The following is a 16,131-nucleotide window of genomic DNA, read 5'->3' on the forward strand; positions in this document are numbered from 1 at the left end:
CTGTTCATTGTTTCATTGGGTGCTATTATTCCTTATTAAGTTTGGTGCCTCATTTTTTCTATTTTTTTCCTCAAATGTTCAGAGATCCTATTTGGCTGTCTGTACAAGCTGTTTCTGTTTACCATCATCTGCCTCAAGTGATAATGTGAGAAATGTGGGGTATGATGCCAGGTGTCAGGATAGGTCAGGAGTTTGTCTCGCCAGGAGGGGGCTTCCTGACAATCAAAGGCTACTTGGGGATCCCCAGCCTCTCTGGCCCCTGTGGTATACTCAGTGCATTAGCTTAGATCCGTGGTCAGCAAACTGCGGCTCTCGAGCCACATGCGGCTCTTTGGCCCCTTGAGTGTGGCTCTTCCTAAGCCTTAGGAGTAAACTAATTAAGTTAATAACAATGTACCTACCTATATAGTTTAAGTTTAAAAAATCTGGCTCTCAAAAGAAATTTCAAGCGTTGTACTGTTGATATTTGGCTCTGTTGACTAATGAGTTTGCCGACCACTGGAGATCTACAGTAAACTGAGCGGGGGTTACTATGGGCCTACCCACGCTACATGTACCTTCTTACCTAACATGACAGGCCCCTCCCCAGAACGTGATTCTGGTTTGAGAACACTACTGATCTATATATTTTAAGGAGTGGTCCACCAGGTTTTATTTTTTCCGTGGATGTGAATCCTCGTGCTTAATAACTTTCAGGAATTCCTAAAATCCATCCATTGGTGGGACCCTTTCTTGTTTTCCCAGGCTATCATCAATTTATTCATATAAGTTTGTGTTTATATAGGTACAGATATATATGCACATCTTTTCTTATGGAATTTGGAGCTGTGGATATGGCAATGGTGACAGTGGTGCAGTTAAAGAACATCATGAGCTCAGCCTACCATCTTGATCCCTTGCCAGGTGTCATTATTTGCTAGTCTGTACTCCAATTTAATATGGCTATTTCTCTAAATCTCACACTTGCATATCTAACTCCATTTGACATCATTGCTTGAATTTCTTACAGACATCTCAAATTTAACATGTCCAAATCAGAACTACTGACCTTATACTTACCAAACCTGCTCTACTCAGGCATCATCCACATACCAGGGCCCTTGGAGAAAATTCTTAGCAACTCCTTTCCCTCACTTATTACCAAGCAATGCCTACAAAACAGATTTAACTTCTTTCCAATTCTACTACCGTTAACTTTGTCCAAGCCACCATCACTCTCACCTGGGCTATGTAAATAGCCTCTAAACTGGTCCTATTGCTTCTCCTCTTCCCCTCTAAATCATTCTCCTCAGAGTAACCAGAATCAATGTTTAAAAAAACAAATCAGATCATGGCATTCCCCTGCTTAATACTCTTCCATTACTTCTCACTACTTACTATTGGAATAAGGTCCAAACATTTTCAGATTAAATGCTGTCTCTGAATCCAAAGCTGGAGACTAGGCCTCTGCGATTCACTTAAAGACTTCCTTGATGCCAACAGTGTATTAGCCTGCCTGGCTTCTGTAAGTGTGACTTCCCCTTTTCTTTGTCCCACTAACTGCGGAGGCATCCCTAACTTTATTTTGAACAACTACAATTCCTCTCAACTACAATGTCTATATCATAAAAGTGCTTCAGCTCTTTAGATACTGGGTATTTGTATCTGTAGCTACAAATCAGACCCTTCGGTAACTATGCTTCCCAAATGAATAAATCCAGGTAAAGGTTTGGATGCCTCTGCATCTAACTTGCTATCCATGTATGACAGGTCACTGCAGGCTTTGCCAGTAGGCTTTGCCAGTGTGGTCGTGGGCAAAAATCCTAACTAGGACGCAGCTTCTTTTTCTGTCAAGTGAGGGGTAGGGTCAGATGTTTCTAAGGTTTCTTCCATTTCTAGTGGTCACAGATTCCATGACCTAATATAATATTTTCTTAAGAAAGTTCAGTACTGCTGGGCCAGTATTGCTCAGTGGTTGATCACTGACCTATGAACCAGGAGGTCACGGTTTAATTCCTGGTCAGGGTACATGCCTGTGATGTGGGCTTGATCGCCAATAAGGTGTGTGCAGAAGGTAGCCGATCGATGACTCTCTCTCATAATTGATGTCTCTCTCTCTCCCTCCCTCTCTCTGAAATTAATAAAAACATTTTTAAGTGCAGTGCCTATGATTCAAATTCCATGAAAATCATACAGAAGGTAATATTCTACTTCATACTTAAGAAGGACTTTCATCAAAGAAAAGATAATTAAACTCAAGGTTTCCAGAGACAACTATGGATTCAATCTGCCAAAATTTAGTGCTGTCTTCAAGTACCCAATGTTCATAACTTCAGGAACTGAAAATACAATAACAACAAGCACTATTACTACTACACAGTAACAACTGCAAGCTTTTAGCTCATACTGGGCAATGACCAAAAATTAACTATAATAATCAAACAGAAATGGAAAACAGAGGGGAAAAAGTCACAGTAGGTACACCAAAGGCTTCTTCCTGAAGGATCAATAAAGATGAATAGTTCAGACTGGTTTAGACAAACAGCCAACATATCCCCCATGTTCCGTAACTCCTCTAATTCTATAATAATGTTAAAAGCAGAGGCTCTCCAGATTAAGCTACTGGTCAGATCTAATGTTTGGACAGCCTTTAAATCTGACTACAGTCAATTCTAAGTTTGAATTAGAACCATAAACACCAGAAAAATTTCTTCCCTAATAACTTAAAACTCCTATCTATCTTCCCACAAACTTCTAACCTTTGAAAATTGGAATCTATTCCACTGACACTTAGTTACTATGCCAAGTTTGAGTACTGCTCTTTGTATTGATGGATTTCATAAATTAAATGATCCATGTTGCTTTACCTGATACATTCCAACTCCAATGTGTTTTGGCTCGATTTTCACCAGCTCAGCTAATGGATCTTGTACACGCCTTGCTATGGAAACTGAAAAAAACCCACAAAGAATCAGAATACAAGTATGTCAATGTAAAAAGAGTATCCAGATAATACTTACGTTAGTTACCCATGATGCAAGTACTTAATTCCATCCCCTCCCAAACAGACCAACAATTTCACACACAAACAATGAATGTAAAATTTCAGGATTTATTACACTACCCTAGGTATTTCTGAGCACAAATAAAAGGGTTATACATTTAAAAAAAAAATACAACATGTAGTTGCTACACTTACACAATTACCTGTTCATTCTTTAAAGATAAATACAAAAGAATAGAGCACCTCACACTTTAAAGAACAAGTAGATATTTGTTTTCCTTTTAAATAATCCTGTATTGCCCTGACCGGTTTGGCTCAGTGGATAGAGCATTGGCCTTCGGACTGAAGGGTCCCAGGTTCGATTCCAGTCAAGGGCATGTACCTTGGTTTCGGGCACATCCCCAATAGGGGGTGTGCAGGAGGCAGCTGATCGATGTTTCTCTACCATCGATGTTTCTAACTCTCCCTTCCTCTCTGTAAAAGAAAATCAATAAAATATATATATATTTTTTTAAAAAAGTAAGGTGGATTAATGGAGAAATGGATGGGCACATGTGATAATGTAAGTACAGTAAAATGTTAATGGAAGAATCTATAAATGTTCACAGTAAAATTCTTACTTCATGGTTATATCGCCATCTTCCATTTATTTATTAAAAAAAAAAAGTTCCGTCATTTCGACGTATGTACATATGTGCTTTATGTTTTTTATTATTTATTTACCACAAGTAAAGGTCAGGAATTGTTATTTTTCTTTTAATTTTTTTTTTTTTTACTGTTTCACTTCATTACTGCTGTGTATGTGCTCCATGTGAATGACGTAGGTGCTTATGTAGGTGGGTTCCGACTTACGGCAAAAATCGCGTTATGTCGCACCGTAGGAACGGATCTCCAACGTAACCCAAGGACCTACTACTGTATGCTTATTAGGACTACATCCTGATAATGATGAGTAAATGATGAGATCATACCTTGCAACCAGGGACCAAGTCAGTTAGCTAGTGAGTACACTTGTATTGCCTTGAATCTGACTGCTAGATTACCCTGTCACATACATTCCTAACCACATCTCTTTCTCAACCATCACAATTCAAGTTCAAGAGATCTGAAGTTAACTTCAAACATTCCTTTGTTTGTGTCATTTTACTTGGGCATCATTTATTGCCTTTTTTTTTTAACCAAATGTTATCAGAATTTTATATCAAATTTAGCTTTTAAGATATATTTTGCTAGAGAAAAGAAATTTAATGTGAATCTTAAGGATATTTCTAAAGGCATATCTTTTTTTTCCAAGTAGCATTGTTACATTGAGCCTTACATATGAAAAGCTTTTATGTTCTAAGCACGTGGAAACTAGTCAGTGTCACATGCTCATATAGAAGGTTAGGTGAACTAAATTCTTAAGTGAAAACATTAAGGCCATCAAAGGAAATCCCTTGCTTGTTTTCATGTTAAACTGTTCAAAGTCTGGCAACAGAAGTCACCTCTTACAAGTGATTACCAGATTCTCCCGTGACTGATTTGTACATCTCATCAGAGATAATAAGAGCTACTGTGAACATCAAGTTCACTGCATTTGTGCACAAGTATTTGTTGAGTACCTGTTTTCAATTTTTTTGAGTATATACCTAGTAATGGAATTGCTGGGTTATATGGTATTCCAGATGTTTAACTTGGTCTAATTGCTTTTTGAATAGATTTTTAATCAATCCTCTTATTTTACACCCACTCTGCCCTCCCAAAATACTTCTAAAGGTGCTTGTACATTTCCTGAACCTATGGGGTTTCCATGATCTATTTCAGATTAGTTCTGTTTTCCACAATGCTGTCTTAGTATTCCACTTTCTCAAGTTGGCTTGATCACTTATTACTCAGCCATCTGCTTTCCAGCTTCAAAACGAATGTTGCTGTTATCTCCTCTCCCATTCTCTTTGTCCTGGTGAGTTTACGTCTTCATTCTATCAAGTTACTGTCATTTTAATGAGATTTTAGAAGCGAGTAAAGAAATAACAGGAATACTCACTCAATCTCCCATTTTCAATCAGAAATACATAATAAACATTTTAATATCATCTATCTACAATTCTATCCATCTGATTTAAATGCCTCTCAAGTTCATTATATTTATTATGGGGGAATATAAAAACCTACTAGTATAAAGATAACCTCTGTTTTCAATAAGCTGATAAACTGGTCAAGAAGATGTTGTAATATGAAGGTCGTTTGCTTACATATGTTTAACACTTGTATGAATGTTGAAGTTCTGTTATATTCTGATATAGCAAAGTTATGGAGAGTTGAAAGGTAAAACCCATAGCCATAGGTAGGTCAGGTCTCAAATGAAGTATGAAGTCATCCCTGGCATTAATCACTACAGAAGAGACAGGAACTGAAAAGTGTGTGGGCTCTAGAAAACCCAGAGCGAAGACTCTCAGCTTCTTTCAGTATTTGCCTGGAGGACCAGACTCTGAAGACTAAAAATGTTTAAGTTCTGAGTTGCTATGGATCAAACACAGTCATTGCCATATGGACAGAAGCTGAGACAGAGAAGGAAGGCATATCTGCAGTGAATTACAAACTGAAGGCACAGCTAGATTTTGAAATCAGAGTAATTAGGATCAGATACCAATTCCGTTTTTATTACTTCCTTTTTTCACAGAGTCATGCTGGATTGTAGCAATCTTGTCTCGCCTATGATATTAGGATAGTTATGTACCTATGTGGGCCAGAGGTGAAAAGGAAACAGCACCCTTAGCAGTGGAAGGTCTGAGAGACTCCCAAATCCTAGACAATATTTTTTTCCAATACCCTATAGTAATATTACCTTTCAATGCCAACTTGGGGAGTTCTGAATCTTATTTTTTTATAAAGAAAAGTATCCTTTTATTATAGAAGTATACAAATATTATGTGCCCTTTCAGCCTTGGTTTCCTCATCTATAAAGTAGGAATAATAAACCCCTCATAGGGCAACTGTGAGAATTAAGTAATACTAGTAATGCATTTAACACAATGTTTCACATATATTAAGTGTTCTAAAAAGATCTGTATTAGCAGCTCCCACTATGATTACTGTTATCTAATCCCCTTTATTATTGCTATTACTGTTATTGTTGTTGTTGTTGTTGTTATTATTATTATTATTATTATTATTATTATTACAAGGAAAGTACCAAAACAATATGTGGCAAGAAAGCAGAAACCATGCTGAGCTAGTGTGATAAGGAAAAGCTTCCTAGAAGAGGCAAGGTTTTGAGCTGGGGATCTGAGTTTGAGAAGATGATCACTTTAGACGGGGACCATGCCCTGGAATGAATAATTGAAGGGAAACTACCAGCTCTTCTGGATGTAAGAAAGAAGTTTATAGCTTTAAATTAATGCAAAAAATGTCAAGAGCATATCTCCAGGTGTAGATTTCAAGAACAGCCAATGAAATTTGAAGATAATATTTAAAGGGAAAAATTCAATAGCCTTGACCAGTGTGGCTCAGTTGGTTGAGCGTTGTCCCATGCACAGAAAAGTTGCTAGTTAAATGCCTGTTCAGAGTACGTGCAGGAGGCAACCAATCAATGTCTCTCTCTCACACGTCGATGTTTTTCTCTCTCCCTCTCCCTTCCTCTCTCTAAAATCAATAAAAAATCCATTTCTAATAAAGTATCTTAATTTCTTCACACACAAGATTTTAACTATTCCATATCACAGAAATCAAAGCAAGATAAAAGAAACTGGTTATCTGACAAATATTCAGCAATAAATTGAAAGTCTGTGCATGTTCATACATTTGATTGTAAATATTTTTATGTTAATATATTACTTTTTTGCCAACGAAAAGCCATAATAAGTAATATTTTTCTAATAAGAAAGCTTAGAGTATTTTATTACTTTTATGAACACTAGCATTTAATTTTACTAGAGATGTTCTGAGCTGATTTTTCACTATATTCTAGAATACTATGCAGAGTTCTTTAGAAAAAGTATTTTTCCTCCTTTTCTATAATTATAATTATTATTGGAACCACTTTCTAACATGCCTGCCTATTCTTATGCATACATATTCTAAATTTTCTTGGATATTTAGATAATTTGCTCTCTACAAATACAAGTCCAAAATGTCAAAATCACATGCTTTGGTGATGGTGCACAGCTTCTTACCTGCACTTCTCAAATTAGGGTCCAGTCCTGGCATCTCTTTGTTAGCTTCAGGGCTGACACTGTAGATTGATGCTCCTGCTTCACTGACAATACTAAGAAAGAAAGGGGAAATATCATTTTCCAAACGTTTTGTCTGGTCAAAGAAAATAAATGAGACTAGGTAAGAAAAATAGTTGTAGGGCAAAGTCCTCTCTTTATATGTCAATGATACCTATAACGCTTAATTTTTCATTAACATAAAGTGATTAAGCAATGTTTGTTTTCTTCACATAGGAAATACACAGATTTTAATCCATAATGAAGTCATTCAGTCGATTTCTGTCAGTAGTAACCTATTTCTGTCAGATAGGTTATACATAATCACAATAGATACTCCGCCATGATGCAACTACAAAATTTTCAGAATATACTTAGCTTCTCTTGTGTTTATAATCCACTGTTGACTGACATTTACAACTGCCATCTGAATCATTCTAGAGCATGTTGGGAAGCACATGAACATGTGTGGATATGTGCATATGTGAATAAGCACAAAAACCACTGCCATAAACACTGCCATTGTCATTACCCGGTTATCATTAACTACCACAATGTAAAAAGCAAACGATCAGACAGGTATTACCCCACTTCTTTTCAGTAAATCATCTTTTTGGAAAACTTGAAACATTTCACTTCATGCAGATGTTAAACTATTTCATTCCATCATTTATTTAATCAAAGCATCACACATATTATCTTCTTTCTTTTTTGGCTCCAAAAAATACTTTTCAAACCACAATGGCAACACTATCTTACAGATGACATTTGATTGGTTAACTCTTGTACAGTTTATCAAACATTTTAAAGATCAGATTTCCTCCTGACAACATTTTATGCAGAGAAACCTCATCTACCTAAAGTATTCACAATACCTATAGCTCTCTACCATGAGACAGATCATGGAGGTGTGAAGACTCAAAAGCAGAAATACTTCAGTGCTTATGATTATTAGGAACCTCCTCTTTCTCTGCTCATACAACATTTACACACACACACACACACACACACACACACATTTCAGAGACGAAGGGAGAGGGAGAGAGAGATAGAAACATCAATGATGAGAGAGAATCATCGATTGGCTGCCTCCCTCACACCCACCACCGGGGACCAAGCCTGCAACTTGGGCACTTACACCCAACCCGGGACCCTTCAGTCCACAAGCCAACGCTCTATCCATTGAGCCAAACCAGTCAGGGCTAAAGAACTCTTGACTGAACTTTGACAACTACAAGGCACCGAGATGCAAGATTATTGTGGGGAAGATTTATTAATTAATTAAATTTTTGCAACTAAGATCAACTATCCTAAATAATAGGAAAAAGGAACATCAGCAATTGAAAAGCAAGGCGGTTCACCCTGTTCCTCATCAACACCAACATCATCATATGCTCAGAGGTAACTGAGCATGCAATATACACAAAGCACAAAACCAAGCACTTTACAGACATTATCTCCTTTGATCCTTCAAGGGGATTTTTTTTTCCCCACAGATAAGTAATGTGTCAAACATCATATAGCTGGTAAGCAACTGAGCTGGATTTGAAGCCTAACCTGCTTGATTCCCCAAGTCTGAGCTCATAACCAGCACAAGTAACTTTTTCTTTTTTAATTTAAATTCTTTATTGTTTAATGTATTACATAAGTCTCCTTTTCCCTCCCATTCACCTCTCCCCGGCTATACCCAACCCCCAGCACATGCCCTCACCGCCCTCCCCGGTCTGTGTCCATGGGATATGCTCATATGCATGCATACAAGTCCACTGGTTGACCTCTTACCTCCTCACCCCACACCTTCCCTCATAGGTTGGACAGTCTGTTCGATGCTTCTATGACTCTAGTTCTAATTTTGTTCATCAGTTTATGTTGTTCATTATATTCCACAAATGAGTGAGATCATGTGATATTTATCTTTCTCTGACTGGCTTATTTTGTTTAGCATAAAGTAACTTCTGATTAGCCTCACAACTCACATTAAAATGAAAACCTACATTTTTGTGCTAAACAACAAATGTCACATTGTCTTAAGAACTACGTTCTTAACAGATCCAGAACTCATTTCTCTCTTTTGTCGCCTTCACTTTTGATCAAACGGTAGTCAGTTTTGTTTTTTATATATCTAAAGAACCTAAAGCATAAAGAAATCTGAATATGTTCTACAATTTTTGAGACTGACTTTAAAATTAAAAGTGATTTTTCTCCAATATAAGATTTAGATTGTGCTTATCTACTACTATATAATGATGGAGGAAATATAATGTCAAGTAAAGCTTGAAGTAAAGAAAATTCTTAGTGTGGCATAATATGATACTAAAACCAACATACTAGCAGTGGTTTTTCAGTTTCATTATAGTAGCATTATCTAACCTGGGGCCCTTGTACTTCTGGACAGAGAGGTCAAATTAATCAAAACTGTATGCAAAATATTTGTGCTTATGCATTTGTTTTCTAGAAAAGGGGGATATAGTTTTCATTGATTAAAGAAATCCATCCCAAAAAGTTTAAGAACCACCATAGGATAAGAATATTCAATCACTAGCAATGGAAAATTTGGTGTCAAACACAAATTAACCGTCAGTCTAACAAAGTTTTTCTTTTAAAAAAAAAAAAAAGAGTATTCATCAAGTGCAAGTTGAACCTACTAAGAGAAAAAAATACTTTTTAAAAATTTCACTGCGAATTTATTTTCTATCCAAGCCTCCAAAATTACCACTATTAAAGCAAAGGGAACTTAAATGGAAAATAAAAATTCCAATTAACTGTGGCCTTTAGCAGTTGGGTACCTGAGAATTTGCTGGGTGATTCACTGTCTCTTGGAAGTTATAATTCTCAGTAGACTAAGGGAAACTGTTGCGAAGAAAAACACTCAGATAATAAATATTCCTCCAAATACCATACTGCCAGCTCTCTTAAACAGAGGAATACAAAACAGATGTGACACACTGCACCCAAAGATTTTAGATTAACATTAATATTAAATCAATACAAAATGCAGTAAATTTCATATGCTTTAGTTATTAGATAGCATGGATCCAATAAACAGTTTAGAATGCTAAGCACAGATCAGAATGCTTCAATAATCTAAATGAACAGAAAAACCTCAACACTGATTACTTCAGTATAAAACATATAACAATCTAAGAAGTATATGTGGCAAGAATTAAATGAAACAAATCAAGCTGGGAGTGGCGATGATTTCTTCCAGGAGAAGCTGCTAAGAACAAAAGTTATAATGTCTCCTCCCTTCCTTTTTTCATTCCTATTTAGAGTTCAAAGACAGACACGCAGTAGAAAGTATACTAGATTTCAGAAGCCACTTTCTGTTTATTGGGAAACTTTTTGAAAATTATTCCAATTACCTCTAATTTCTGAGGAAAGCAAAATTAAACTTTGTAAAAAAAATCAGATATCTGATTATTTAATAAGGTTTATATTTCACAAAACAAATTTCTCTCAGTTGTAAACAAATTAGGTTCATAATCTCAGCAATTTGATTATTTTGTCTATTTTGCCATAAAGCAGACAGGACTGAGCAGAATTTATTCTATGGAGGGAATTTGCCCGATACAGTTGCAACTGAACTAAGGTTTTGAGATTATTACAGTACACCGAAGCCCCTTCAAATTATTGGTTCAGACAAACATCTAAATAGATACATATGATATCGCAAACTTTAAATATATGAAGGTGTATTTCAGAAGCTACCATTGGACTTCATTTTACCAGACCTGTATATTAATGTGCTAACTCTCTTGAATTGGTACTTTTAAAAACATTTAATCTAATTCAGCACTATTCAAGGGTCTTTCTAGATTTTTATATTAAAAATAAATACAAACCCCATACTCATACAAAAAAAGCAAGTAAAATGCCCACAATATAGATGCATTTACTTTTAAATTAAAAAAAATTTTTTACAAAAACTGTAAGTTAAAAATACTAATTTTTGTTATCTTAAATAAAATTCAATGTTACATAAATGTGTTCATGTACCAATATATTTATTTTTTAAAGAAGCATACGTTCAAACTACAAAATTAGTATCTCCACAGCTTCTAAGTCTCTTCTACCAAGACAGATTCTATGTTGACGTATCTTTTAAAACCAGGCTTGCAAGTACTTTTCTTACAGTAACTATTCATTCTGACAGTAAGAGAATGGCAATTTCTTTTACCAAATTGAGATGGGGAATTCTTTTCATGAGACAGGAAAAGTAGCTGTTCGGTCTTTTTAAGTTATTGGGCTAATAGTTTTCACATTCATTTACAAGGTTTCATGAAGCCTCTGTATGAGTCTCCTCCAGGCCCTCTCCCCACTCCTGAAATAGGAAAAGAGCTTTTGTTGTTGTTGTTTTTTCTTATTTTAGAAAAAATTACACATAGGAGAATTTAATTCATAAGTAAACCACTTAAATAAAAACACAGCTATTTAGTAAGATATAAAAAAATCAGCCCAGATATATTACTTAAACTAATAAAAAACTGATGTGTTTTTAATTCTTCACAAAATATACTAAAATTCCTTAAGCTTTATCAATATCTAGCAACTCTCTTTCTTCCTTCTTTCCACAAAAAAATATATATACTAAATAATTACTAAATGCATAGATCATTTCACTGAAGTTTTAAAAATTACTTATCTAAAAAACCATTCTTCCAAGTTTTCACACTGAGAAACATTCATATGAAGAGAGGGTTAAATGACCTACGTTTCTCAATAAGTAATAGAAAGTGTTAAAAAAAGTTAACAAACACAGATCTAAATCCTTTGCTCTGCATATGAGATAATCTATTCTGAAGTATGAAAGAATAGCTGTTTGTATCTTAGGAACAAGAGACAGGGCCAAAAACTAAACCACATAAATAAAAGGGTCTAAGGTTTAATGTTTAGTAAGGCTTATTTCTAAGAAAATAGCAAAGCAATTTTAAAGTCCTTTATTTAGTGACAAATTATCACTTCAAGGAACCTCAAATAAGCATTACTTAAGTCACTTTAAAAACTAAGGTAATCTGTGGATGAAGAGGATTCAGGTAAACAAACAAAACCCTATACAGTTAAAGATGTTTAAACTGCAGAACTCTTTTGAATGGTAATTTGAAATATGGACCAAAAGTCACAAAAATATGCATTCTTTATGAACGAGCTGTTATATTTTTAAGAATCTATATGAGAGAAATTTCAAAATAACAAAACATTTAAAGCACTATTCATCGTAGCACAGCTCTGACTGAAAGAAACTAAAAAACAAAATGCCTATCTTTTAAGGTTCATTAAATGGAAAACAATATTGTCATTAAAAATTATTGTTACAGAGAGACCAAGATGGCGGCATAGGTAAACACCTGAGACTGCTGCCGCAAACAACCACTTCAAAAATACAACTAAAAGACGGAACGGACATCACCCAGAACCACAGGAAGGCTGGCTGAGGAGAGACTCTTCAACTAGAAGGAAAAATAACAGCACACCGAGGCTCAGAGGAGGCGCAGTGTGGAAAAAACTCAGGTGCGGAGGTGCGCGCGCAAAGCGGGCTGGTGGCTGAGAGCGCGGTTGTCGTTTTCGGTCAGGGGGGAGTCTCAGACTCTGAGCTCCAGATACGGGCGAATCGCTGGGGACTCGGACCCAAACGGGAGAAGCGGGAGTGTCTGGCATCAGTTGGAAGGCAGCTTTCTCTCCGAGGTTTGCAGCGGTTCCTGGGGTTCTGAGAAGCAGAGCCTCTGGGAACAGGACTGAGGGCACCATAAGGGCTCCCTCCGCCCGCCCGCCCTGTTGAGCCCGCCCCGCCCAAGCCCTGCGCAGAGCCATTTGCCGGATCGCCTCAGGCAAAGGCTAGATTAGCACCTCCCCAGAGGACAGAAGTTTTCCGCGGCAGACACAGCTGATTCACACAGCCAGTCGGCCTGGTGGTCAAATCCCTCTAGTATTAACTACAACAATCAAGGCTCAACTAGAACAAGACTGCGCACAAAGACCACTAGGGGGTGCACCAAGAAAGCATAAAAAATGCGGAGACAAAAAAACATGACAGAAATGGAGGATATAGAGCTAAAAATCGCAATTTTGAGGGCTTGCAAAAATGTGCTAGAAGCTGTCAATAAACTTGAGGAGAGAGTCACGAAAACTAATGAGACCCTCGATGCTATGATAAAGAACCAACTAGAAATTAAGCATACACGGACTGAAATAAAGAATATTATACAGACACCCAATAGCAGACCAGAGGAGCGCAAGAATCAAGCCAAAGATTTGAAATGCGAAGAAGCAAAAAACACCCAACCGGAAAAGCAAAATGAAAAAAGAATCCGAAAATATGAAGATAGTGTAAGGAGCCTCTGGGACAGCTTCAAGCGTACAAACATCAGAATAATTGGGGTGCCAGAAGATGAGAGACAGCAAGATATTGAAAACCTATTTGAAGAAATAATGGCAGAAAACTTCCCCCACCTGGTGAAAGAAATGGACTTACAGGTCCAAGAAGCGCAGAGAACCCCAAACAAAAGGAATCCAAAGAGGACCACACCAAGACATATCATAATTAAAATGCCAAGAGCAGAAGACAAAGAGAGAATCTTAAAAGCAGCAAGAGAAAGAGACTCAATTACCTACAAGGGAATACCCATACGACTGTCAGCTGATTTCTCAACAGAAACTTTGCAGGCCAGAAGGGAATGGCAAGAAATATTCAAAGTGCTGAATACCAAGAACCTACAACCAAGAATACTTTATCCAGCAAAGCTATCATTCAGAATTGAAGGTCAGATAAAGAGCTTCACAGATAAGGAAAAGCTAAAGGAGTTCATCACCACTAAACCAGTATTATACGAAATGCTGAAAGGTATCCTTTAAGAGGAGGAAGAAGAAAAAGGTAAAGATACAAATTGTGAACAACAAACATGCATCTATCAACAAGTGAATCTAAGAATCAAGTGAATAAATAATCTGATGTACAGAATGAACTGGTGATTATAATGAATCAGGGACATAGAAAGGGAATGGACTGACTATTCTTGGGGGGGAAAGGGGAATGGGAGATGCGGGAAGAAACTGGACAAAAATCGTGCACCTATGGAGGAGGACAGTGGGTGGGGAGTGAGGGCGGAGGGTGGGGTGGGAACTGGGAGGAGGGGACTTATGGGGGGGAAAAAAAGAGGAACAAATGTAACCTGAACAATAAAGATTTAATTAAAAAAAAAAAATTATTGTTACAAAACATTAAGAGAAAAAAACTAGTTTCAAAACTGTAAGTCCAACTTTGGTACTTTAAAAATATAGATATATACAAAAGAAAAAATAGAAGGTTATGTAATATAACGTTAATAGAACTTAAGTCAGTCCTTTAAATGCATTTTTTGTTTATTTAAATTCTTTTTCAATAACCATGTAATTGTAATTACATGCTTCCTTAGGTTAACATAAATTGTAATTTATTTATAAACAGAAAAAGTTTAAAATTTAAGTTTAAAATGACAATTGTTAATGGGCCAGGAAATATGATATCACATATGGCCAACATTTTTTTCTTTTAAAGTTATTAAAGTTATTTTGAACTTAAATGTGGGTAAATATATCAATTATTGTTAATAATTTTCAAACATGGCTTCTCGGAAATCTCAAACAGTAACATTTTATGATATTGTTATAACATAAAAGAAAGGTAATGAAGCAGGAAAGTCAAGAGAAGTTCTCAATTTGTACACACAGGTCAGATAAGCAGCAAATACATGTTGAAAAATCTTACAAGAAAGTACATATCATGTATCCTAAAGTTTCACTTAGTCCCTGGCCTCTGAATCCTTCCCCCAAGTTACCCTTCATGACCATCAAGGCATAATCAGTTCACTATTCATAACAAAAAAGATGTGAGGTGCTATAGTAGTGTACCAGAAAAGCAGCATACGTAAAAAACTTTAAAGGCAAAATATGGTGAAACAGAAAGAGAGAGGAAATACAACTCATCATGATTTCAATGGCACCGGGAGTTTACCTTGAGATATGTAACACCAGCACCATCTGGTGGAAGACCAGTTAGAAGCAATTCTCCAATTACCACAGTTTAAACAAAAAATTCTAGGCTATCTTTCAAAAGATGAGCATTTTCCAAAGAGAACAAGTCTAGCAATACTACAATAATTACACGCAGGATCCGTAACAAGCCTGAACTTAACATGTCTACCAAACTCAGAGTGAGTGTATACCCATATGGACATCCTAGCACATCTTAAACACAAGGCAATATTTCAACAGCACAGAATTCCCTTGTCTGCTTTTTCCTTCAGCGCCTCATACCTCATCAGATGAAAATAATATTTTCTAGCCACAAAGAAAACTAAAAAAGACAAACACAAATTCACAACTACCGAGCAGCACTTTAAATGTGGAGTTCAGGTTCCTCAAAGCACCTGCAACCTACCTACTGATCCTTCTGTGCCATAAACACAATAGTATCCAATGGAAGAATCTGATTCTGCTAATTAGCATCACAGGTATAATTATGTTCAATGATGCTGAGCTGCTTTAATGTACCCACAATGTATCAAAACATCACACTTTTAATGCTGTCAATGACAGAGACAACAAATCACTGGTACCTTCTAATGCCATCGTAGGGGAAAGCAAATCAAACTGAAGGACAAAGAAGACAGAGAGCTTATTCGTATCTATTTGTAGGTTGAGTCCCTCCAATGGGGTAGAAGCAATTTCTGACAATGAATGGAACCAGCAAAAATTGTCAATCTCTACAGTCTCTACCACCCTCCATAGTTAGCATTCCTTTTATTTTTTTTCCCTTACCTTCACCTTCTTCTGCTTTCTTTTCTTTCTTTTTCCACAACGAAGTTGTTTTAAGTATTACACAATACCACCAAGGGAACTCAAGGAAAAGTCACTGGAGCAACCACAAGGCCTGGTGCCTACGTGGTGTTAGCCAGGGGTGGGCAAACTTTTTGACTCGAGGGCCAC

At 36.5% G+C, this 16,131-nt stretch overlaps 1 protein-coding gene across 3 annotated transcripts in view; it reads right to left on the bottom strand.

Moving 5' to 3' along the window:
* The window catches only part of SRBD1 (S1 RNA binding domain 1), a 158,060-nt gene that overhangs the window by 73,697 nt on the left and 68,232 nt on the right, over positions 1–16,131 (bottom strand). For all 3 annotated transcript variants that reach the window (XM_005864778.2, XM_005864776.2, XM_005864777.2), the window contains 2 exons: positions 7,135–7,226; positions 2,847–2,929 (listed from right to left, as the gene is read on the bottom strand). In XM_005864778.2, the coding sequence (XP_005864840.1) occupies positions 2,847–2,929; positions 7,135–7,226 (175 nt within the window). The remainder of the gene's footprint in view (positions 1–2,846; positions 2,930–7,134; positions 7,227–16,131) is intronic.

The sequence above is a fragment of the Myotis brandtii genome, unplaced genomic scaffold, assembly GCF_000412655.1.
Source record: "Myotis brandtii unplaced genomic scaffold, ASM41265v1 scaffold191, whole genome shotgun sequence".
Lineage (NCBI taxonomy): Eukaryota > Metazoa > Chordata > Mammalia > Chiroptera > Vespertilionidae > Myotis > Myotis brandtii.